The following is a 25,033-nucleotide window of genomic DNA, read 5'->3' as shown; positions in this document are numbered from 1 at the left end:
TCCAGCAAGGAGATTTGTCAGTGATGCCACAGAGGCCCTCTTCCAAGCTCAAAAATGTATATGAATTAATGTTTTTTTTAATTACCCTGATTTGTAACTTCAAGCATTTGTCAACATCAATTGATTGTAATAGGAGAAGTAACAGTATCAGCTACAATGTAGCTACATGAGATGGGCATCATCTATGGTGATGGGCTGTCTGGTAAAGCATAGCTGGTGCCATCATCAGCTGCCATGCTGCTGTCACATGATCACCTGCTGCTGTTTACTTTCAAAACTCTGAGTGGCAGTTGGGAGTCAGAGACAGTTGGACTGTCGGCAGGATGGCGTCACATCTGGAGGAAGCCAGGAGCTCAGAGGATGAGGAGTTTTCTATCTACAATAGAAGAAAGAAGATGATGGCTTTGAAGAAAAGAAAGATATCTGACAGTTTGGAGGAGTCTTGGGCGATCAAGAAGGCCAGAAAGAGGATTTCCACCGAGTCTCGCACAAAAGGAAGGAAGAAGTGCCTGCATGTGGAAAACAGCTCTGATGATGGGAGCCAGGAATTTTTTTCTATGGATTATACCAGCCAAAAGAGTGATAAGAGGAGGAAGAGAGAGGATCAGATAGAAGAAATTGGCATAGACAGTGGAATGATTGCAGACAGGAAGAGAAGGAAAACATCTGGGGAGGTCATTCGCTTTGGTAACTCTAGAAGGAGACAGGAACGAGCAGGTATGGCCGTATCAATATATTAGACATGACAACCAGTAGACTTGGAATAATACAAACCTTACAAGAAAACAACAAAAACAATCTGGACAGTTTAGACCACTCCCATTATCCACAATTACCACACCCATTTCCTATGAGAATCACACATCCAACAAATTATGTACCTTTTGCCTGGTGGTAAATATGATAACCTTTATGAAGTAATTATTCAATATTATCTGAGGTAATCATTTATGGCCATCACATGCAGTATAACAATATTAGGATTTGCAGCTGAAATTATGAATATAATTAGAAATATGTGTTTAATTTGGCTAAAAGTCTTCTTTATCTGTTATTTTCCATCTCTTGGGTCTCTAACTGCTTGCTCAAGTTAGCATGGTCCAAGACTACATCTACTGCCCCTAAAGGGAATGTAATCATGGGTCCCACTTAGGGGTAAGGCCAACCACTAGTGAGGTGATATACTGCCATTAGTGGGGTTGTGGTAATTCCAACGAGAATTTGCTTAAGTGTAGTATATAAAGAAAAAGAGTTTCATATATTCTATGAAAAAGAACCACAGTAATGAAATGTGCCTAATCAATAAACAACCTTAATTTATATGGATTAACATATGCATTAATAAATACAAAAAATGTACTTTGCTGTTCAAGGGACTACCTAGGACTGTCTGTTATTAGTCTTTTTTTTACGTAGATAATGATCTCTGTTGCTTTTCCTAAAAATATCACAGTTGGGGCTTTATTCAGCAAACAAATTTCTACTAAGCAATGCGGATATGAATGTTACCACATTTTTCAGTACTATTCCCAATATACAGCAAAGTGTTACCAGAGAAGATAACGCAATTATCTTCTCCATTAATACCAGCTCGCACAGTATCACACTGTAGAGCGGAAGCCATTGCTCCCTACAGCTCTTTAACATTTTTGCAACTCATCAAGCATCAAAACATTAAATAAAGGTGTAGACGCTTATTTTATACAATGTCATCTCAGAATAGTGTCATATGAAGAAAAATCCTTCTTTCAGCCTGAAAACAACCAGGATAGAGGGATCTTGTACAATCAGTCCCTGTAGCTGTTCCCAGCAGTATAATGACACAGATTTGTAAAAAATGCATTTATATATATATATATATATATATATATATATATAGCTCATCCCTGAGCTTTTTCATATTGCGCCTCTTTATACACTCCTCTATAGAAACTCCAATTTGGAGATGGAGGAGCATGTTGGGAAGGTAAGCAGTATGTATTCAAGCCAGAGAAGCACTGGGAAGGCTACAACTGGCAGAAAAATGGGCGTGGTCACTTAAAAACGGGGCATGTCAACATGACACACCCCTTTATCGTAACTCTGACCATTCCTTTGCAAATGCACCTTAACCCCAGTAGTGCCCCTTATACAGTACCCCCAGTATACAATGTCCCCAGTTGTGGTCAATCTTATGCAGGCCCATAGTAGTGCCCCTTTTACAGTACCCCCAGTAGTGGTCCCCCTTAAGCAGCCCCCCATTAGTTCCGCTTATACAGTACCCCCAGTATGCAATGCCCCAGTAGTGGACCCCCTTATGCAGCCCCTTATTAGTTCCTCTTATTCAGTGCCCCCAGTAGTGGTCCCCCTTATGCAGGCCCCCAGCAGCGATCCCCCTATACAGGGCACCCTGTAGTGGTTCTCCCTAATTAGTGCCCCCAGTAGTGGTCCCCTAGTAGTAAGCCCCTTATATAGTGCCCCCAGTAGTAGTCCCCAGTAGAGGTTCACCCTCCCGATGCAGTGCCCCCAGTAGTAGCCCCCCAGTAATGGTGTCCCCAGTAGTAGCAGCTCCTCCCGAGCAATGGTGCCCCCAGTAGTAGTAGCTCCCCCCCAGTAATGGTGCTCCCAGTAGTAGTAGGTCCCCCCCAGTAATGGTGTCCCCAGTACTAGTAGCTCCCCCCCAGTAATGGTGTCCCCAGTAGTAGTAGTCCCCCCCAGTAATGGTGTCCCCAGTAGTAGTAGTAGCTCCCCCCCAGTAATGGTGTCCTCAGTAGTAGTAGCTCCCCCCCAGTAATGGTGTCCCCAGTAGTAGTGGCTCCCCCCCAGTAATGGTGTCCCCAGTAGTAGTAGCTCCCCCCCAGTAATGGTGCCCCCAGTAGCAGCTGCCCCCCCAGTAATGGTGTCCCCAGTAGTAGTAGTCCCCCACAGTAATGGTGTCCTCAGTAGTATTAGCTCCCCCCCAGTAATGGTGTCCCCAGTAGTAGTGGCTACCCCCCAGTAATGATGTCCCCAGTAGTAGTAGCCCCCCCCAGTAATGGTGCCCCCACTAGTAGCTATCCCCCCAGTAATGGTGTCCAATGCAAAACTAATCCATATGCACTGTCCATATGCAGCCCTGCAGCACCTCCACTCCAGTCCCTCCACACTACAGAATCCTATCTATGACACTTATCTATGACACCTGACCTTCCCTGGCTGGCAGTCCCAACCAGTCCATAGCATCTGACAGTCACTGAATGGCAGCGCAGCAGCTGACTGAAACACGCACTAACTGTGAGATGCGGTAAGCAAAATCAATTAATTTAATTAGTTTTGCATTGGATTTACATGTAGAATATTATGGGATAATATTTAAAACAAAAACACTGTGCTGCTACTGCCAAATATATATAATATAAAAAAATGGGTATAAGCAGAGGGTGGCTTTAAAATGGTCTATCTATCTCATATCTATCTATCTATCTATCTCATATCTATCTATCTATCTATCTATCTATCTATCTATCTATCTATCTATCTATCTATCTATCTATCTATCTATCTCATACAGTCAGGTGCATAAATATTGGGACATTGACAGATTTTTCATATTTTGGCCTCTATTCACCACAATGGCTTTGAAATGAAACAAACAAGATGTGCTTTAACTGCAGACTTTCAGATTTAATTTGAGGGTAATTACATCCAAATCAGGTGAACGGTGTAGGAATTACAACGGTTTCTATATGTGCCTCCCACTTTTTAAGGGGCCAAAAGTAATGGGACAAACTAAACAATCCTAAATCTAACTTTTACTTTTTTATACTTTGTTGCAAATCCTTTGCAGGCAATTACAGCCTGAAGTCTGGAACGCATAGACATCACCAGATGCTGGGTTTCATCCCTGGTGATGCTCTGCCACCTCTACTGCAAATGTCTTCAGTTCCTGCTTGTTCTTGGGGCATTTTCGTTTCAGTTTTGTCTTTATCAAGTGAATTGTATGCTCAATCGGATTCAGGTCAGGGGACTGATTTGGCCATTGCATAACATTCCACTTTTTAGCCTTAAAAAACTCTTTGGTTGCTTTTGCAGTATGCTTTGGGTCATTGTCCATCTGCACTGTGAAGCGCCGTCCAATGAGTTCTGAAGCATTTGACTGAATATGAGCATATAATATTGCCCGAAACACTCAGAATTCATTCTGCTGCTTTTGTCAGCAGTCACATCATCAATAAATACAAGGGAACCAGTTCCATTGGCAGTCATACATGCCCACGCCATGATACTAACACCACCATGCTTCACTGATGAGGTGGTATGTTTTGGATCATGAGAAGTTCCTTTCCTTCTCCATACTCTTCTCTTCCCATCACTCTGGTACAAGTTGATCTTTGTCTCATCTGTCCATAGGATGTTGTTCCAGAACTGTAATGGCTTTTTTAGATGTTGTTTGGCAAACTCTAATCTGGTCTTCCTGTTTTTGAGGCTCACCAATGGTTTACATCTTGTGGTAAACCCTCTATATACACTCTTGTGAAGTCTTCTCTTGATTGTTGACTTTGACACATGTACACCTACCTCCTGGAGAGTGTTCTTGATTTGGCCAACTGTTGTGAAGGGGTTTTTCTTCACCAGGGAAATAATTCTTCTGTGATCCACTACAGTTGTTTTCCGTGGTCTTCCGGGTCTTTTGGTGTTGCTGAGCTCTCCGGTGTGTTCTTTCTTTTTAAGAATGTTCCAAACAGTTGATTTGGCCACACCTAATGTTTTTGCTATCTCTCTGATGGGTTTGTTTTGATTTTTCAGCCTAATGATGGCTTGCTTCACTGATAGTGACAGCTCTTTGGATCTCATATTGAGAGTCGACAGCAACTGATTCCAAATGCAAATGTCACACCTAGAATCAACTCCAGACCTTTTACCTGCTTAATTGTTAATGAAATAACGAGGGAATAGCCCACACCTGTCGATAAAATAGCTTTTGAGTTGATAGTCCCCATTACTTTTGGCCCCTTAAAAAGTGGGAGGCACATATAGAAGCTGTTGTAATTCCTACACTGTTCACCTGATTTGGATGTAATTACCCTCAAATTAAATCTGAAAGTCTGCAGTTAAAGCACATCTTGTTTGTTTCATTTCAAAGCCATTGTGGTGGTGAATAGAGGCCAAAATATGAAAATTCTGTCAATGTCCCAATATTTATGCACCTGACTGTATCTATCTGTCTCCTATATCTATCTATCTATCTATCTATCTATCTATCTATCTATCTGTCTATCGTGGGGTCCTGGGCAAGTTATAGATGATAATGTGGTTACTTCTACAACATATGACTTGCAGTAGTATGTGGCAATACAGGGGTGACAAAGGCTGATTGTCTCTGTAATATGTATGGGGGTATCTCTGTTCAGTGTATAGCTAATATATATATGGGGGTATCTCTGTTCAATGTATAGCTGTAACACGTGTTTTGGCAAATGCAGGGGAGATATGTGTGGGTGAGGGGGGTCGAGGGGGGCCCCCAGAGATATCAGTGTACCAGGCCGCAAGATTTCTGTTGGCGGCCCTGCCCATGGCTCAACTGAAGATATACCCTTAGTGACCTTCTGTAGCTTCTTTTCTGCTGTCATGTCCCCTCAATCTGTATATCCTCCCCCTCAACCTGATGGCCTTAGGTTATACTGTAGGTATGTGATTTATCCCTATGTTATTCATCTGCAGTCCTTTCACCTCTGCAGCTGCCTAGCACCACCTAGCCTTAAATTGCCCCACCAGCCATAATGCAATCACTATGAGGGGTATTCAATATGGGTGCGATAACATCGTTTTTGCGTTAATATTGCAATGATGAAGTCATTATCGCAGGTTTTACTTTTACACCCTATTCAATTTCAAAGACTTATCGCAGTTTTGACAAGTCTTTGATAAAAAACGGTGATAACTTTTCACCATTGAATAGGTGTCGAAAAAAAGTGCAGAATTGGGGTTTAGGGGTGCAGGCTTAAAAAAAATAGCCTGCACCCCTGAGATTGACATTTAAAAAAGAACTGTGTCAAAAAAAGTAAAAAAAAAAAAAAAAAAAAAACAGGGACACCCCAAAAAATGAATTTAAAAATTGGGTTGCAAAAAAAAAAAAAGGGAAACAATTGTTAAACAATAGGGAAATAGGTTCAGGGCTATTCTGCAAGTATGCGGCAGGTGTTTTCTAGAATAGATTTATAGCGGCAGGTGCACAAATGCAGAATTTAAAAAAAATTACTTTAGGGACACCAAAATTTGCTAGTACCCATTTTCATGTACCCCAAATTTGATGGGACCACTTAAAAAAATGAAAAAAAATAACGTAAGTGCTCTTCTGCATCACTTCTTCAATGTCTGGAAAAAAACTCCTGCTCCGGCTATTTAAATCCCCGACTTTCAACTAATGGCTAAAACGGGGGTACCCATAGTGTTCCCCCATGTTTTTACAACTTTAGGGGGGTCTTACAATTATTTTAAGGAAAAATTCGTAACTTTACGCAAATCCAACTTCGGAGTTTCCCGTTTTCGTTAATTTTATTTTGAATACGGGGATAAGCGGGAGCGCGCACCATACCTTCACGCAGAAAAAAACTCCGATATGAAATGTTAACTTTGCCAGGGAAGTTAACCTTTCATATTGAATACCCCTCTAAGAGGGGTATTCAATATGAAACGTTAACTTCACTGCCGAAGTTAACGTTTCATATCGGAGTTTTTTTCTGCGTTAAAGTATCGGGCGCACTCCCGCTTATCCCCGTATTCAATATAAAATTATCGAAAACGGGAACCTCCGAAGTTGGATTTGCATAAAGTTACGATTTTTTCCATAAAAAATTTGTAAGACCCCCCTAAAGTTGTAAAAACATGGGGGATCACTATGGGTACCCCCGTTTTAGCCTTTAAATGAAAGTCGGGGATTTAAATAGCCGCAGCAGGTGTTTTTTTCCCAACATTGAAGAAGTGTTGCAGAAGAGCACTTACGTTATTTTTTTCATTTTTTTAAGTGGTCCCATCAAATTTGGGGTACATGAAAATGGGTACTAGCATATTTTGATGTCCCTAAAGTAAGTTTATTAAAAATTCTGCATTTGTGCACCTGCCGCTACTTTGCGCAATGAATAAAACACCTGCCCCATACTTGGGGACCCCACCAGAAATAATTTCGTTAGTTTGGTAATTTTTTTACATAATTTTTTTTTTTTTACCCCCCCCCAAATTTTTTTTTTTTTGTAATGGTGTCCCGATTTTATGGGGACATTTTTTTTTAACATTTCCTTTTAAGGGGACATTCCCAAAACTACAGGCTATTTTTTATAAGCCTACACCCCCAAACCCCTATTCTGCATTTTTTTCACTTGCTATAGTGATTTGAAAAATTATCCCTGTTTTTTTAAAAATGCCACTTGACCCCATTTAAGGAAAAAAACGGGAATTTTCGGGAAATATGCCTGGGACCCCTAATGATGTCCAGACATGGGGGATCACTATGGGTAACCCCGTTTTTGCCTGCAAAAGAAAGTCGTGTTTTTAAATAGCTTTGCCAGGTGTTTTTTCCTGTCGCGGCTATTAGAAACCCCAACTTCCTTCAGTAGTTAAAAATGGGGGTACCCTAAGTGATCCCCCATATCTAGACATCATTAGGGGGGTCCCTAGAATATTTCCCGAAAATTCCCATTTTTGTTAACCTGTAAAAAAAATCTGTAAAAATTTAGAAAAAAAATGACATAATGTCCCCCTCCAATAGCTAAACCAGCCCCAGGCTAGCCAGCCAGTGGTGGTTTCTAAAAATACGGGGATCAAAATGTGTAGGGTTCCACCGTATTTAGAAACCAACACCAGACTGCAGGGACAAGTGCTGGTTTTAAATATAGGGGGCAAAAACGACGTGGGGTACCCCCTATATTTAAGACCAGCACCAGACCCAACCGACCCGGGTGCAATGCCACAGCCCGGAGACCCAAACACCGGGGCTCCAGGTCCAAAGCATTACACCCCAAGTCGGTCAGCGCAAGCCGGTGATCTCGGGGGAGTCGGGGACCCCCAAAAAAGGGTCCCCCCTCTCCCGAGCACCACAGGCTTACGCTGAAGCCTGGGGCTCATCCCCATACCCCTGGAGCGGTGGGTTTGGGGGTAATAGGGGGGCCAAATAATGTAAGACTATTGTACTTTACAGTGGAACTACAAGTGCCAGCATGCCTGCCATTTTGCACTTGTGGAACTACAAGTGCCAGCAGACATGCGGCACCTGTAATTTCACTGTAAAATAAATAGTTAAAAAAAGACAAAACACACACACCGTGATTAGTATAACTTTATTACATACACCTACCCATTCACACATACTTACCTATACCAGAAGTTTCTGTCCCCTTGTCCAGTAGATCCTTACAACTTGGCCCTGCAAGGAAGATTTCATACTCACCTACATCCAGCGCTGGTCTCCGTAGTAGTCCATGGGATTTAAAAAAAAATAAACGAGTTACCCGATCCACGCTACTAGCTATGTGTATGTGTGTTGTCACACATACACATAGCTCCCGAATGGCCACTGCCGGGACTTCACGGGGCATTGCAGTCCCATCAGCCAATCAGCGGCAGCGCTGACTGTAGCGCTGCCGCTGATAGGCTCCAGCTACTGACAGTTCCCACGTGGTCGAGTCACACCACGTGGGAACTGTCAGTTGCCGGAGCCAATCAGCGGGCGCTCTACAGTCAGCGCTGCCGCTGATTGGCTGACGGGACTGCAATGCCCCGTGAGGTGCCGGCAGTGGCCATTCGGGAGCCATGTGTATGTGTGACAACACACATACACATAGCTAGTAGCGTGGATCGGGTAACTCATTTATTTTTTTTTAAATCCCATGGACTACTACGGAGACCAGCGCTGGATGTAGGTGAGTATGAAATCTTCCTTGCAGGGCCAAGTTGTAAGGATCTACTGGACAAGGGGACAGAAACTTCTGGTATAGGTAAGTATGTGTGAATGGGTAGGTGTATGTAATAAAGTTATACTAATCACGGTGTGTGTGTTTTGTCTTTTTTTAACTATTTATTTTACAGTGAAATTACAGGTGCCGCATGTCTGCTGGCACTTGTAGTTCCACAAGTGCAAAATGGCAGGCATGCTGGCACTTGTAGTTCCACTGTAAAGTACAATAGTTTTACATTATTTGGCCCCCCTATTACCCCCATACCCACCGCTCCAGGGGTATGGGGATGAGCCCCAGGCTTCAGCGTAAGCCTGTGGTGCTCGGGAGAGGGGGGACACTTTTTTTGGGGGTCCCAGACTCCCCCGCGATCACCGGCTTACGCTGACCGACTTGGGGTGTAATGCTTTGGACCTGGAGCCCCGGTGATTGGGTCTCCGGGCTGTGGCATTGCACCCCGGTCGGTTGGGTCTGGTGCTGGTCTTAAATATAGGGGGTACCCCACGTCGTTTTTGCCCCCTATATTTAAAACCAGCACTTGTCCCTGCAGTCTGGTGTTGGTTTCTAAATACGGTGGAACCCTACATTATTCTAGGGACCCCCCTAATGATGTGTAGACATGGGGGATCACTATGGGTACCCTCATTTTTAACTCCTAAAGGAAGTCGGGGTTTCTAATAGCCGCGGCAAGTGCATAAATGCGACTTTGAAGAAGGTGGTGCAGAAGAGCATTTAGAAATTTTTTTTGGGAAAAATAACTATGCCCAGCAAATTTGGGGTACTTGAAAATGGGGGTCAGCATATTTTAAAGTTGCTAAACATACTTGAAAAAATCGTGAAAAACCCACTTGCACAAGCAGCTGCAATGAAAAAAACACCTGGGGCATACTTGGGGACCCCCCAGAGTCAAGTTCACCTTATTTTTAACTTTGTTCCCCAACATTTTTTTTTTGGCCCCCAAATTCCAAGTGCTTTTTTTGGGCTGTCCCGATTTTTTTTTTTTTTTTTTACACAGATCGTTTCAAGGGGTCATTCTGAAGGGTGCAGGCTATTTTTTTTAAGCCTGCACCCCTAAACCCCAATTCTGCACTTTTTTTCGACACCTATTCAATGGTGAAAACTTATCCCCGTTTTTTAACTTCGACTTTTCAAAAATGCGATGTCTCTGAAATTGAATACGGTGTAAAAGTAAAACCTGCGATAATGATGTCATACCTCCAATATTAACGCAAAAACGGACTTATCGCTCCCATATTGAATACCCCTGTATGTGTCCGAGGGAGGGGGTGATTAATCCTTCTAGATGGAAAATGCAGCATTTCCCTTTTATCATGCATTGTTAGGGGATATCGGGCATAGGGGACTAGATAATGATAACCACACCCAGTGCTGTTACATGGCTATGGAAATAGGATGCTTAATGTAAAGGGGCAGCAGGCATAATTACTATGAGAAAGAGATTGTGCTCTCCTGCATGGGCACCTTACAGCTGACTACAATAGGTATATGTTTACTACTGAAGAGTATGTGGTTTTATCCAGTTATTTACATATGGGGCAGGATTTAGTGCAGTAAATGGTTTGTCACAACTAAATCTCTGATATCTTGAATCATAGTTAACATGACCTATTCCATTAGATACAAAATGCTCTGCTCCTGGGGTCCCACCTAATGTATGATTGCAGTCACCTGTGCTGAACTAGGTAATTGATGAGACAGGTGTTTCAGCACAGGTGTCTGTAATCATAAATTAAGAGGGAAGTCCAGGAGCAGAGCATTTTATTCCTAATGGAATGGTCACTTTGGAGCATACTTACCGACTTTTCTGCAGGGGGCTTCGGGAGGGGGCTTCCAGGTCCGTCCAGCAGAGGGTGGGGGCGGTTTAGGTAGGCGGAGCGGGGGTGTGGCAACGCGATTGCATCATAGTGGCCCCAACCCCCACGCTTTAGAATGCTAATATTACTGGCATTATAAGGCAGGGGGCGGGGCTACGATGACGATGAGAATCGCATCATCGCACCCCCGGACTGCCCACTTTCGTGGGTTTGCGAGGTGCCGGAGGCCATTCCGGGGGACTTGCCTAGTCTTGCGGGGTGCCAGGAGCAGCACCCGATTATCGGGAGAGTTCCGGGAGAGTAGACAAGTATGCGTTGGAGGGTCTGAGTTAAGCTGTCAGTAACCCGGGTTATATGAATAAATAGCATAATACATTCTGTTTGCTGCAACAAACTTTGCTGCATCTGTAAAACCATAATCTTAGCATGATAACAGCTGACTGCATGCAGCTGGGTAATGATCATGTGTCTGGTTTTAAATGCAGAGTGCAATGCGAGTTGGCCATAATAGCTCCAGAATTGCATATATGGAACTAAGGGCCTGAAACAGCATGGATCGCAATTGCAACTGCATACGCATATCGGTCAATGGTGCATACTGCGCATGTGTATGCACCGCAGTGCGCATGTGAAGGTTAGCATTGCATTTACACACGCAGATAGAAAGCCATCGCAGAGTGAGTGATGGGATTTCAGTGTTTGGGGGTGGTGACGAGGGAGTGGTAAGAGAAACCCAGGTGTGCCTGTCCGTTTGAACGCCATTACATGGGTGTGCATACATTAGCTACTGTGACGACATATGCAGCCTGAGTACTCACTGCATGCAACGGAACCTGCAATTCCTGAGACAGGAAAGATTCAGTATATAGGAAAGGTTCCTGGACTGCACACCCTGAATATATATATATATATATGCAGCTGTGGCTGCTCTTAACTATTTCTTTTACACTTCACTTTTCCTATTATGGCAGTGCCCTAGGGTGGCTTAGCTGGGCTAGTTTGGGGGTGTCCTGCACTCTGGATTTGACCCCTAGTATGTTAGGGACCTACCCTAAAGAGGTTACCTGGATGTGGAGGGTAGGCCCATAACCTTGGCCGTGATTATGCTAAAAACCTCTATCGATTGCAAAATTTGACAGGTCAGACCTGCTGTAATTCTGTGTGAGGGGCCGATGTTACTCATTGTTACCGATTTATACGCAGGACTGAGAGGTATTACGGATGTGAGAAAGCGGTAGTGGGCGTCTCTATGCTGGCTGAGTGGTTGCAAACATTAGCATATTTCGCAGCAGAACTGCATGCATTATCACAGCTACGATCACAATAGCGATCTATAATGAATCAGGCCCTAAATACAGATATCACCCACACGCTGAGTTGTATGCATCCTTGTGACTGGACTGCTACAATCTGTATACTTGGCGTCATAGATGTCATTATTTTCAGTTCTCACTTGTGTCAGCCCTTTCCCTGGTGCAAGAGATCCTCCTGAATATACAGGTGTATTTACACATATGCACAATCCCTGCATAGCCCACAATTATGTGGAGATGCTCCTAATAAGCTATATCTACTTGTTACTCATAGAGGAAACAATTCCATTGTAAGATGTTTCATTGTAGTTCCAGGGAGTATTTTAAATGTCAATACCCTTTAGCCACAACAAAATGGAGCACAGCATACAATCTGACCTCTACATTAATGAAATACATGGGGTATAACTGAATACTTTATAGCGTTTTTTATGTATTTAGGTCTGTTTACTGTAATATGCTCCAACTTGAGTTGCTGCAACTCCACATACTATTGCATGTTACCAGGGCCGGCTCGAGGAGGTGTCACGCCCTGTGTGGAGAGGGAATACGATGCCCCTCACCCTGCGCTCGGTGAAGTCGTGAGCGCCCAAAAAGGAGGCGTGGCCTAATTATCATAGACCATGCCCCCTAAGTGACACTAATTGGAGACGTGCCTGTATGGCACTTCTCCCATTTAACGTCAGGCCGGGGGCAAGCCCAGCACTCGTTCAGTAGCTGGGCTGCCCCCAGCCCTCTTCCTGCACTGAATTGTCCATTACTTTTCTATGGGGCCGGCACAGCTGCGGCGGTGGGAGTGTCCAACCTCCCGACCACCAGCGGGACCCTTCGGCCCGCGGGTTGAACAGCAGGGCAGTGCCCAAAAAACGGGACTGTCCCGCTGAGAATCGGGAAGATTGGCAGGGGTACGCCATCAATGGGGTGGCGCCCCTGTTTGACTGCAATGGTTGAACATGCCTCGTGCCAGCCCTGCATGTTGCTTTAGCCTTGACTTCTCATCTTGTGCTAATCCCTACTAACTACAATAGGTGCAAGGGGTACACCTGCTTTAGGACCCAGTGCTGAGGAGGGCTGATCTACCTTGTCAAAGTTATATGTGTTATATTTTTTACCATTGGGCAGTCTCGGACTGGAGCATGAAGGGCCCACCGGGGGAATGCAGTGATAGGGGCCCATATTTGGGGTTGTGGCCAGCCTCCACAGAGACTTGGCTAACCATTAAGAGTGCATGGTCTGGGTCCCTTGAATAATCTATATAGTAAATACTGCTAATGCATGCAAGATAATGTACAAGATTAATAACAGCAATGCATTGTAGAAAATACATCATAGTTCTGTGCAGTATAATTTAACATATGTATAATTAATAATTCAAGTGTACAGTCTGGAACCTGAGCACTAGAGAAGAGGGTAGGCCCTTGGGCAGTGGGGCCCACCAGGGGTTTCCCCTGTACCCCTGGAGGCCAGTAATACACTGCCATTGGGTGCTACATAGGGGCCTTCTCAAACTTTTGCTATGGGGTCTTCAAATACCTACCTGACCCCACCTAGAGTTTATATGACGAAGGCCCCTGGCAAAATAAGGGACTAGCACTCCTCCCTCACAGTTATAGTACATTATTCCTACACAATATAATGTATAAAGTGCAATATAGCCCACAGGGGACAATTGTGCCTTCACATTGCCATTAATAAATAACACATATTCTAGAGACAACCAGGGTTACAGAGAGTTTTCAGGCATGCAGTTGTATGGGGATACGGGAAGTTACACACTGCGCAGCAGCACAGGCGCATTGTCAGGACTTGGGGCAGTCAGCACAGAATACCGGCGGTGCGAGTGATCACGGTATACAGCGCTCACTGCTCAGTCATTTCACATCTCCCATTCTGAGACCAACATAATAAACATAACCACTGTTGATCCCATGTAGCCATCCCCAATAAATAAATATACCTTCCATCCTATAAAGCCCATAATAACATCAATATTTAATAAATATCCCTCATCCCCACCTTAAATGAATAGACATTGCCAAGATGCCACTATTATATTAATATCCCTCATCATTAAATGAACAGTTCCCATCCACTGCTAAATGATTACCCCACCACACCAATAAATTAATAGCCCAGCCCACATCCCCATTACATTAAATAATAATAACTCCACACTAATAAATAGCCAAGTCCTCTATCCAATAACATTAAATTACTAACCCACATAATAATAATAAAATTAATAGCTCAGTCTCCTGCTTAAAAACAGTCTCCCTGCAGCCTGAGCTCAAGGGGCTCAGGGATGCTGTGTATTCTGGTCTCTCCCCATTTACATGCACTGCTCACCTGGCCAGCCCCGCAGGATTGCCCACTCACTGCTGCTGCTGGCTTTTTGCAGGGCTGATAAGTGTAAGTAAAATTATGTTTTGTACAGTTATAAAAATGGTGTATGTATATATATATATATATATATATATATATATTATATACACACACACTATATATCACTATAAAGTTTTTTTTACCTGTATAAAACTCTTCTTTTAAATTGTTCCAAAACTTATTGATTTATTAAATAATCAAATTATGTAAATAAGAACTATTACCCTTATTCAGTATAATGTCATTAATAATCTACATATTTATTAATTGTGTTTTACCAAATCAGGTGTAAATAGTTATTTCCATAATTTGATCATTTTAAAAAAAAATCAACAATTTTGGGGTCATATTTGTAAAATATTAGCCAATTAAATTGTTAAGCAATGGGGCCCACTGAGGATATCCCAGATACACTGATGGTCTGCCCATCCAGCTATTATACAAATAATATTAAGCAACTGACCGGCACAAGGTGATGCAATATGACACCAGCCTGAGGTGCAAATACCCCTCCACAGCCCATCCCTGACCATTTTTCCAACAGTAGCAATTGATGACCCACTTTCCTCTGTATGGCTGAGTTTATGTGCTCTCTCTGTACACAACAGTATTCTGACTGCATTACAGTTACATAATGGTGTAATACAATACAATAATGTACATGCATTTTACATGTGCCTCTAAGAGCTCTATTTACTACAATCTGCATTGGGAATGCAGATTGTAGTGTGATATTACTCCGGTCAGCTGACATCCCATACTGCACTGGGACCCGGTCACCTGATGACTGGGCCGCAGTGCAGTAAGGGAGACCAGCTGACCGGAGGGAGGACATCACCGGAGCCCCGAACTCCGGTCCCTGGACTCAGGTAAGTAATTTTTTTATTTACTTTTTTTTTTTTTGTAGTGTATCAGCGTGTGGTCTGTTTAGACCACACAGCTGATCACTGGGGCCGTCTCCGGGCTCTGCTCTGCATGTTAGAGTGGAGCAGGAGTCCGGTAACCGGAGAGAGACCCTGGATAATGCCACCTCCAGGTGGCGTTATTATCACAGGGCCTCCCCAGGTATATTTTTCACAATTTATTTTTAGTAACTTGCACACAAAATCGCATTTCCCTTTCCAATTATGGGAAATGCGATCTGATTACTAAAAATAAGTGATACGTAGGGGTTGGAGTAGAATTTTACGAATTGTACTCCAATTTCCCTGTAGTAACTTTAGGTGAAACTAAAATATTGTGAAAAGGGTGTGAAAACACCCTTTTTCACTTAATTTTAGTAAAACTAATGATAATAAATAGAGCCCTAACTCTGAATAGTAAATGTTACATTGTTCACTTTTTTATCCCTTTAAGGAGGAAGTGGTGTTCAGGAAGCTGCTCCTGGAGAAACAGTCTCTACATACATCAAGAGGCTGTCCTTCTGCCATCTACTGGGCCAGGGCAGCTTTGGGAAGGTAAGTCATGTGACTGTGGTTACATAACTCAGGTAACAACTGTGTGACTCAGACATTGTAGTAAAGGAGGCATCATGAATATATTATCATTGTCACTCCATGTACGTCATTAAGCATCACCATAAAGCAGTGTGGCAGGGCCAGATTAAGGCTTGTGGGGGCCCCTTAAATTGCGGGGGCCCCTTCAAGCCACATGGAGCTTCCCCCCTTCCCCCTAAGCCTTCTGCCCTCCTACCCCCAAAGACTCTGCCGCTGACTTATCTGAGTGACGGCGTGCGGGCGTGACCTCCTCCAGGCAGAGCTGCTGCCTGGTCCTCCAATCGACGTCACGAACGTAATGTGTCACGTGGCGCCGGTGAGAAGAAGACTCGGGAGCCACTTTGAGCTGTATGCAGCGGCACTGTCACTGGACACCTGTTCTCGGCAGGGTCACACTGATCCAGTGTAGGGGCCCCTCCGTGTGTGGGGCCCAGGGACAACCACCCCGTCACCCCCCCCCCCTTAATCCGGCCCTGCAGTGGGGGCAGGACTTAATGGCACTATTACCCTCAGTCACATCATTAATCTGGGAATATTCTGGATTCTCATTCCAGGAAAGTAGCCGGGTAGGCCTTACTCCTGTGCTGGCTGACTGCATATTACTATTGTCATTTACAGAAACATCATCCACAGTCTACTCTGTTATAGAATCAAATAATATGTAAAAATGACTTTTTTTTTTACTTTAATGACACTGGAAATACAATATACCGCTAACCTCTAAAGATATGGAGCTACCTGGATGCGTATGGAGGTAATAAAATGTAAGTAGAAATATGATTGTGTGTGTATTCCTCTATCACCTGTAGGTCCTGCTGGCTGAGGACTCTCTGACTGGTCAGCGATTGGCAGTGAAGGTCATCAGGAAGAGAAATCTGCTATTGAAGGACCCGGAGCTGGTGTTTGTGGAGCGCAGGGTGCTAGAGGTTGCGTCTGGTAGTGCCTTCCTCATCCATGGTCACCTTGCCTTCCAGACCACGGTACAGTGTATTTCTTATTAGTCAAGGATCATTAGTTGGGATTCTTTATTTATATTTACACATCTAACATATACAGGATTCATCTCTTCTTGGGTAATAATGTTACTATGAGCCAGTTCGCTCACTTGGAGTTGTTGCCATGTTCTCCTAATAAAATTTATTATATGACTATTGTGTGTGTCCAATGAAACAGAACCATCTATTTCTGGGTCTGGAATACGCGAGTGGCGGGGACTTATACCAGTTCCTGCAGAGGAAAGGCCGCTTGGACATCACCAGCGCAACGTAAGCACCTCAAATACAACAGACATGTACTGAAATGAACTGTAACAGTGTGTGCACAGATAGGGACAGTATAAGGGTTGTACACCTTTTGTAAATTCCCCTTAATATTTCCTACCCCTACACCTTTACCCAAAGCTGGGATGCTAGATGGCCCAGCAGCTAACATTACTGGGGTACCTTGTCCTTATCAATAGAGCTTGTTTAAGATAATAATACTCAGTTTTGAGCTGCATTACATCTGCATTGAAATGAGTTAGACTTAAATAAAATGCAGACTTTAATGTACATGCCCCCATCCCATACACCTGGGCCATCCTCTCCAGAGAATGGCAAATGTTCAATGTAATCTTTTCATTAAGGTACGGTCTGATCACCTTAATTAAGTCTTTATGTGGAATGTGAGTATGGATAGAATAACATGCAGGGGCACAGAGAGAAGGGGGAGCAGATACTAATTACCGGGACCTGGACTTGTTTGAGGGGCTTGGCAGGGTGCCTGGGCCAGCTGTCGAGGGGGATAAACACCCCCCTTTGTAGGTGCACATAGTATTTTCCACTAATTTTTTTCAGGGGGATTTGACCACACCCCCTATATATCACCTGGTCCCACCATTGTCTTGATAGCCCTGCTAACATATGGCCTATTAGATCATGGAATGTCTTGCATATATGTCAATGTGCTGATCATGTGGGGGCATAGTTGTGAGAATGTGTCAGTGATAATAGGGTGTCATGTGACAGGGGCAGTGTTATGACATGAGGGGGTAAGTGGGAATATCAGGTTTTCTACCTTTCTCTAATGTCAACAAGTTACAGTCATTTCCTCTCTTTAAGGTTCTACGCAGCTGAGATCACATGTGGTGTACAACACCTGCACTCTAAGGGTGTCATCCATCGGTAATTATACTAATAATTCCAATTTCATACATAATCAGGTCACAGTGATGTGCACTTTCTTATTACGCTTAAAGTAAGAACTGAAATCACTGTAATCACTAGGTGGCGCTGTCTGCAAAATGTGACTCCTGTAATACTACTGGTAATTCATGTACAGTATATATTTCTCACTAGACAAAACAGTTCTCATTTATTATAAATCTTTCTTTTTAGAGACCTAAAGCCAGATAACATCCTGATGGCAGAGTCTGGTCATCTGAAAATTGCTGATTTCGGCCTGGCAATCGATAACATCTTTGGTGACCAGACAGCCACAGCATACGCTGGAACCCCTGGATATATGGCACCAGAGGTGAGGGGTATAATATATTATTACTATCAGCAGCATATGCTCCGGCTTACGCCTGGCAGATGTCACATACACTTATTACATTATTAATCAATGTTTTTTGCCATTTGTTTTGACTGCAAAATACAGTGTATACATCACTTTTAGGCATAAAATGTAAAAATCTTTTCTAAAACATAGAAAAAACTCTCCATATGGAGAAAAAAATGGTTACACCACACACAAATAAAACATTATGACCATTCCTAGTCACGGTTGTGACGTTTTTAGCCACTTTAAGCAATTTGCGGCAAAGACTCAGCTAATAGAATGCTACCCAAAGTGTTACCTACTGACAGAGGTGGGATGATAATAGCAAAGAACTAGTGCCAATGAGACACAGACACATGGCATATAGTAGATAATGATAGAGTAACAATGTGCTATAATATCTCTCTTATGGTAGATGCTGGCAGGAGAGGAGTACAACGCTGGAGTGGATTGGTATTCATTTGGTGTCATCATTAATGAAATGATTACCGGAACCCGTCGCTTCCATCCCAGACGGTTCCACGAGGCAGAAGCTGTGGCTAAAGACATCATTAAGCAGCTCCTGTGTAACAATCCATCCAGGCATTTGGGAGTCACCGGAAACATCCGCCAGCATCCTTTGTTCCAGCGTATGGATTGGGTCTCGCTGGAAGCCCTTAGACTCCCACCACCACATGTCCCTGACCCAGTAAGTATAGGAAAAAAAGCAGTTTTGCACAATTAATGCATTTAAAGATAATAAGGGTCATTTACAAATATAATAAAAAGATGAAAGTCAACTATCATTTTATGATGAGAGGACATCGCTCAGCCTATCCACATGGTGATCACTGTGGCATTACCTGCTTTATTTAGCTAGTGAAATAAATGCAATCACATTGCACCCATATGTAGTAAGTGATTTCATGTACATTATTATATTGAGTCCAGCCACTGCCAACATGGAACTCCGGAGAGCTAAGTATTGAACATGGGTGCAGGGTGTATGGTCAGGGTAGCTACTAGGGGGGCACGTGCCCTTGACGCTGGTCTTGGGGGCACTGAGAACAAGCTGTTGAGCGGGGGCCTAGGTACCTGGCTGTTAGTGTGGGTTTGGAGCCACACGCCAGGACTGGCAGGCAGCCGCCCGCTGCCCTGCAGAGACACAGAGCTGCAATCATTCTCTTGTAGCGCCAATTGAGAGCCAATCAGAACTCATGGGCCAGCTGCAAATCAGCAGCGGCTGCCAGTCTGCAAGTTCTGATTGGCCCGTGACCAGTATCGCATTAGAATGATGGTGGTGTTTGTCTCTCAAGGGCTGTGGACGGTTGCCTGCCAATGCAGGCATGTGGCCCCAAATCCTTAGCTGGAAAGCAAGCTTGCCAATGCGGCGTGCAGCTCCAAATTTTAGGGTGAGAGGCTTCAAATCCTGGGAACAAGGTGAGAGGCTTCGGGGAAGGAAGGGGGATATAAATGTGCAAGGTGCATTATGGTGGGTTAATGTGTAAAGGGTATTACTGTGGCATAATGTGTAAGAGGGCATTATTATGGCATAATGTGTAAGGGGCATTACTGTGGCATAATGTGTAAGGGGTATTAAGGTGGCTTAATGTTTAAGGGGCATTACTGTGGCATAATGTGTAAGGGGCATTAGTGTGACATAATATGTTGTAAGGGACATTACTGTGGTATAATGTGTTGTGGGCGTTACTGTGTGGCGTAATGTAATACATGAAACAACACAATTTTTTCAGGAGTGCACATGCATTGCACGTAAAAAAATGTCTTCTTTGTTGTTTTTTGGGGGGGGAGGGGCCAAATTACTGCCTTCCCGCGGGTGTGAAAAATCCTAGTTTTGGCCCTGGTATGGTTTGGGCGCCAGTAGACTTTGCAGCCTACAATATATGCACCGCACACCCCGCACCCTTTATAGAGAGGCAGAACCACACTACATTAGTCTGTGCTATCAGCGGATCCATAGATACATGTCACATCTTACTTTTTTCTAACACTTTTAGCTTTTATGAATTTGAAATCAGATTTGAGTACATGGATGTTTATTTGTCTCTTCTTCCTGTAGCCCACCATTGAACACAGCTCCAGAGGATGTAACATCGAGGAGATGGAAGCAGCAGAGGCTCAGATAACACCACTGAGCTCAATGGACCAGGAGCTGTTCAGAGGGTTCTCATATGTGGGCTCCAACTGGAGGACCATCCCCAGAACACCAGCCTTCCAACTGCATGGAGCGAGATGGCCTAACACCTGGAAGATGGTTATGGAACGAAGAGATGGTTTTAAGCTGATGGTTTTCGTATTCATATTTATATTGTATGTGTATATTCTCTTTATAAGTTAAGAGTATAATTTTAACACATTTTCTTTTCTATTCTTCTGAGGTCACCTCTGAGGATGTGCTCTACAGATTATGCCACCACCTCCCAGCAGGAATAGTTTAGACTTCTCGCTGGATGAAGAAGGTAAATTCTAAGAGGGTGACTTATACATCTCAGGGCTCATGTCTGTCACTCAGCAAATCAGTTGATTGATGCTGGTGATAATATTGAACTTTGAGTTTTTATAGTCAGCTCCTCTATGAAAGTGTCTTAATTATTAGATTCATACACAGCCATGGTTGTTCATGAGATCTCTGTTGGCATTTTAATATAGAGTACCCCATACTTCAATCTCTGTAATTCAAAATCAGGCCCCATATCTCTGATGACATTATAATGTAAAATATTCCCCTCCTTACCAATCTCTGCAATAATGCTAAATGAGACCGTAGATCTCTAGCAGCACAATATAATATACATAATATAATACAGCATAATATAATTTAAATCTACCTTCTATATAATATAATATAAAATCAGATCTCTGAAGTAATTATGAGACTGAGCCAGCGCCGTTTCTAGAGAGGAGGGGGCCCGTGTGCAGTCTCCGACATAGGCCCCTTCCTCTCCGCCCGGCGGCCGGCAGTGCACTGAGCTGTGCGCGGCCAGCGCTGGAGGTATAGACTCTGGGCACTGCAGAGGCGGCCATGTTCCCTGTACTGCGCATGCGCAAACAACAGGAAAATGGCCACCGTGGTCGTTTTACAGCGCAGGACCCCCGCACTGATGTGCGACTCTGGAGAGGTACGTAATATTATGGGTGCAGGGTGTGCAGTGCGTTGCCCCCTTTGACCCAGGGGCCCATGTTCCCCGCACAGCCTGCACCCATTATAGATACGCCCCTGGACTGAGGGCCTGATTCAGAGCTGGAATTTGTGGACGGTCGTTCAGAAAAAGGGGCTGGCTATTTAAATTGAGCGCTCGCTCTTTGCGGTCTGTTGACGCCTCTATGTCTGAGCGAGCGAGCAAAACATGCGCTCGCTATTTTGTAAAGACGCCCCTTGGCCGCTCGCATCATACGTCATCTCCGCTATTTATTAGATTAATCGAGTACATCGAAAGGCGTATGAACTGCTCGCTATTCTTCTGGTAGCATTTTCCTACCGCAATCATGCGAGCAGTTCAGACTAAAAGACAACCAAGTGACGTGGTCGATGACGCTGCTTTGTTAATTATGCACACCCTTAAAATGCCCGTTTTGACCATTTGGCACGCCTGCGTTCGGATCTCCACTCCCAGTTTTCAAGCACCTTCCCCTGTTACCACCCACAAATGCCTCATCATGTCACTCAAATTAGCAGGCATTCGCTATTTTGTGAGCAGACGATTTCCAACCGCACTGACTGGTTGGCGCATGCGCATTACAACCCATATGCATGCGCAGATGTGCGAACATCACTCGGAGCGAACGAGCGCCCGCTTACGAGCGGCTCTGAATCAGGCCCTGAGCCCACTTCCAAAAGTTTATTGGTATAATTATTATGAAATTAGATCACATATCTGTAGGGTGAAACAATTAAATAACTTACCCCTCCTGTGGTGTCTTGCTGTCTGTCTGTGCACTGTACAGGCCATGTGACAGCAGCCTGCACTCTGATTAGTGGATAGTTTCAGACATTCACTAATTAAAGTATGGAGACCTCCAGCTACTCCATCTTGTGAATGACCAGCACCATCCACCAATCAGTTTGCTACTGTGTAAGAAGATCTCATACCCAGTTACTGTGCAGCCACACAATGTATGACTGAACTTGGGGAAGGGGATGGCCTATCCCATTTGGTAACGCGCCTGCTGTCTATGTGATATTAGGTAATGCAGGATAGGGAATATATTAACTCACATACTGATTAAATAAGTAAATGAACAATAACATCCTGTGCATCCCTTGTTTCATCATATAGGGGCCTATTCATCATCACTTAATTTCTATAAAAGCAGGGGAAAATGAACATTTTCACCTGCAATTGTAGAAATTAAGTTATCGGGCCATTCATCAAGAAGGTATCCGTGATATCTCCTGCTTACCTTCCTCTCGCTGAATGGGCCACTGTCCCCATACACTAGTATGGGGTCAGAATTAATCAAGCTCCGAAAATACAATATTTTCAAGGCTTGAGTGCAGGAGTATTCGCCATCTTTAGATGACAAGTGCTCTGGCTCCGGGCTCGCAACCTACTCCTTCCTATGGGAAGGAGTCCCGTATAGCGAAGAGGGTTCTTTCGGATCCCTCCACCCCTGTCCGACTCCTTCCTCTAGACGACGGGGCTCTTGTGCGCATGCGTGACCTGTAGGTTACGCATGTGCACTTGTCTCACTGCTCTGAAAGGAACAGTGAAACAGTTCGGGGAGACAGCTGATTTTCGGATAAGCTGTCTCCACGCTTGCATCGAGTTAGAATGTTAATTATCGGGGTCGGAATCCCGATAATTAATATCATGAATAGTCACAATATGAGAGATCTAATGATGAGGGTGCTGGGTATAGAAATAAGACATATTGATAGGAGATGACAATGCATGTTGGAGACCTTCTGCATCCATAGTGCAGGATCACACAGCAACAAACAGAATAAGATACTGTAGTGTGTGTGTTTTTTACCATAGAAAACACACATTAAAGTCTTACTTTTTTTTTTGTTATTACACAGCACTTCAGAACCATGATGAAGAAAAGAAGAACATGTTTATGTTTTTAGAATTTTTAAAACATGTTTATATTTTTTGTATTTTTACATTTTCTACAAATAATTTAGATACATTAGATGTTATTACTATTATTATTATTTAATTGTTATTACTATTATTATTCCTATTATTTTTATTATCATTTGAACTATTATTACTACTATTATTATTGCTAAGGGGAAGGGTTAAGGGGAGATTTAATCGGGGATAGATGAGTTAGGATGGAACTAATATTATTAATAATAATAATAATAATAATAATAATAATAATAATAATAATAATAAAAAAAAAAGAAACATCAAAGGTGTGTGACTGGCCGGCTATATAGGGGAGGTGGAGGCCGAGTTTTATTATTATTATTATTATTATTATTATTATTATCATTACTTCTACTACTATGGCTATTATTGCTAAAGGGAGGGCTTAAGGGGAGAGTTAATAGGGGAGAGAGGAGTTAGGGGAGACCAGGGGAGAAGAGAGATTATTTAAACTAATAACAATAATTATAATAATAATAAACATCAAAGGAGTGTGACAGGCCGGCTATTTAGGGGCGGTGGAGGCCGGGTTTTATTATTATTATTATTATTATTATTACTACTGCTAATTTTGCTATAGGGAGGGGTTAAGGGGAGAGTGAATAGGGGAGAGAGGAGTTAGGGGGGACCAGGGGAGAAGAGAGATTATTTAAACTAATATCAATGATTATAATAATAATAAACATCAAAGGAGTTTGACTTGCCGACTATTTAGGGGAGGTGGAGGCCGGGTTTTATTATTATTATTATCATTACTTCTACTACTATGGCTATTATTGCTAAAGGGAGGGCTTAAGGGGAGAGTTAATAGGGGAGAGAGGAGTTATGGGGGACCAGGGGAGAAGAGAGATTATTTAAACTAATCACAATAATAATAGTAAACATTAAAGGAGTGTGACTGGTCGGCTATATAGGGGTGGTGGAGACCGAGTTTTATTATTGTTATTATTTTAATTATTACTACTACTGCTATTATTGCTGAAGGAAGGGTTTAAGGAGAGAGTGAATAGTGGAGAGAGGAGGTAGGGGGGCCAGGGGAGAAGAGAGATTATTTAAACTAATAATAATTCTAATAATAATAAATATCAAAGGAGTGTGACTGGCCGGCTATTTAGGGGTGGTGGAGGCCGGGTTTTATTATTATTACTATTACTACTGCTATTATTGCTGAAGGAGGGGTTTAAGGGGAGAGTGAATAGGGGAGAGAGGAGTTAGGGGAGACCAGGGGAGGAGAGATTATTTAAGCTAATAATAATTATAATAATAATAATAAACATCAAAGGAGTGTGTGACAGGCCGGCTATTTAGGGGAGGTGGAGGCCGGGTTTTATTATTATTATTATTATTATTACTACTACTAATGCTATTATTGCTGAAGGGAGGGGTTAAAGGGAGAATAAATAGGGCAGAGAGAAGTTAGGGGGTCCAGGGGAGAAGAGAGATTATTTAAACTAATAACTA

The 25,033-nt window shown here is 43.2% G+C and overlaps 1 protein-coding gene across 1 annotated transcript; it reads left to right on the top strand.

Annotated features, from left to right (window-relative positions):
* The first annotated feature begins 323 nt into the window (after positions 1–323).
* Positions 324–23,747, top strand: LOC148521954 (protein kinase C delta type-like). Its single transcript, XM_088474320.1, has 9 exons — positions 324–717; positions 15,793–15,893; positions 16,742–16,912; positions 17,106–17,197; positions 18,032–18,094; positions 18,308–18,446; positions 18,889–19,161; positions 20,533–20,932; positions 23,497–23,747. Exons 1-8 carry the CDS (start codon positions 324–326, stop codon positions 20,809–20,811), a joined length of 1,512 nt encoding a protein of 503 aa, XP_088330446.1. The 3' UTR covers positions 20,812–20,932; positions 23,497–23,747.
* Positions 23,748–25,033: the final 1,286 nt, after the last annotated feature.

The sequence above is a fragment of the Taudactylus pleione genome, unplaced genomic scaffold (genome assembly GCF_031769625.1).
Source record: "Taudactylus pleione unplaced genomic scaffold, aTauple2 ptg000154l, whole genome shotgun sequence".
In the NCBI taxonomy this organism is placed as follows: domain Eukaryota; kingdom Metazoa; phylum Chordata; class Amphibia; order Anura; family Myobatrachidae; genus Taudactylus; species Taudactylus pleione.
Note: the sequence above shows the minus strand (reverse complement) of the source record. Positions and strands in the feature narration are given on the sequence as shown.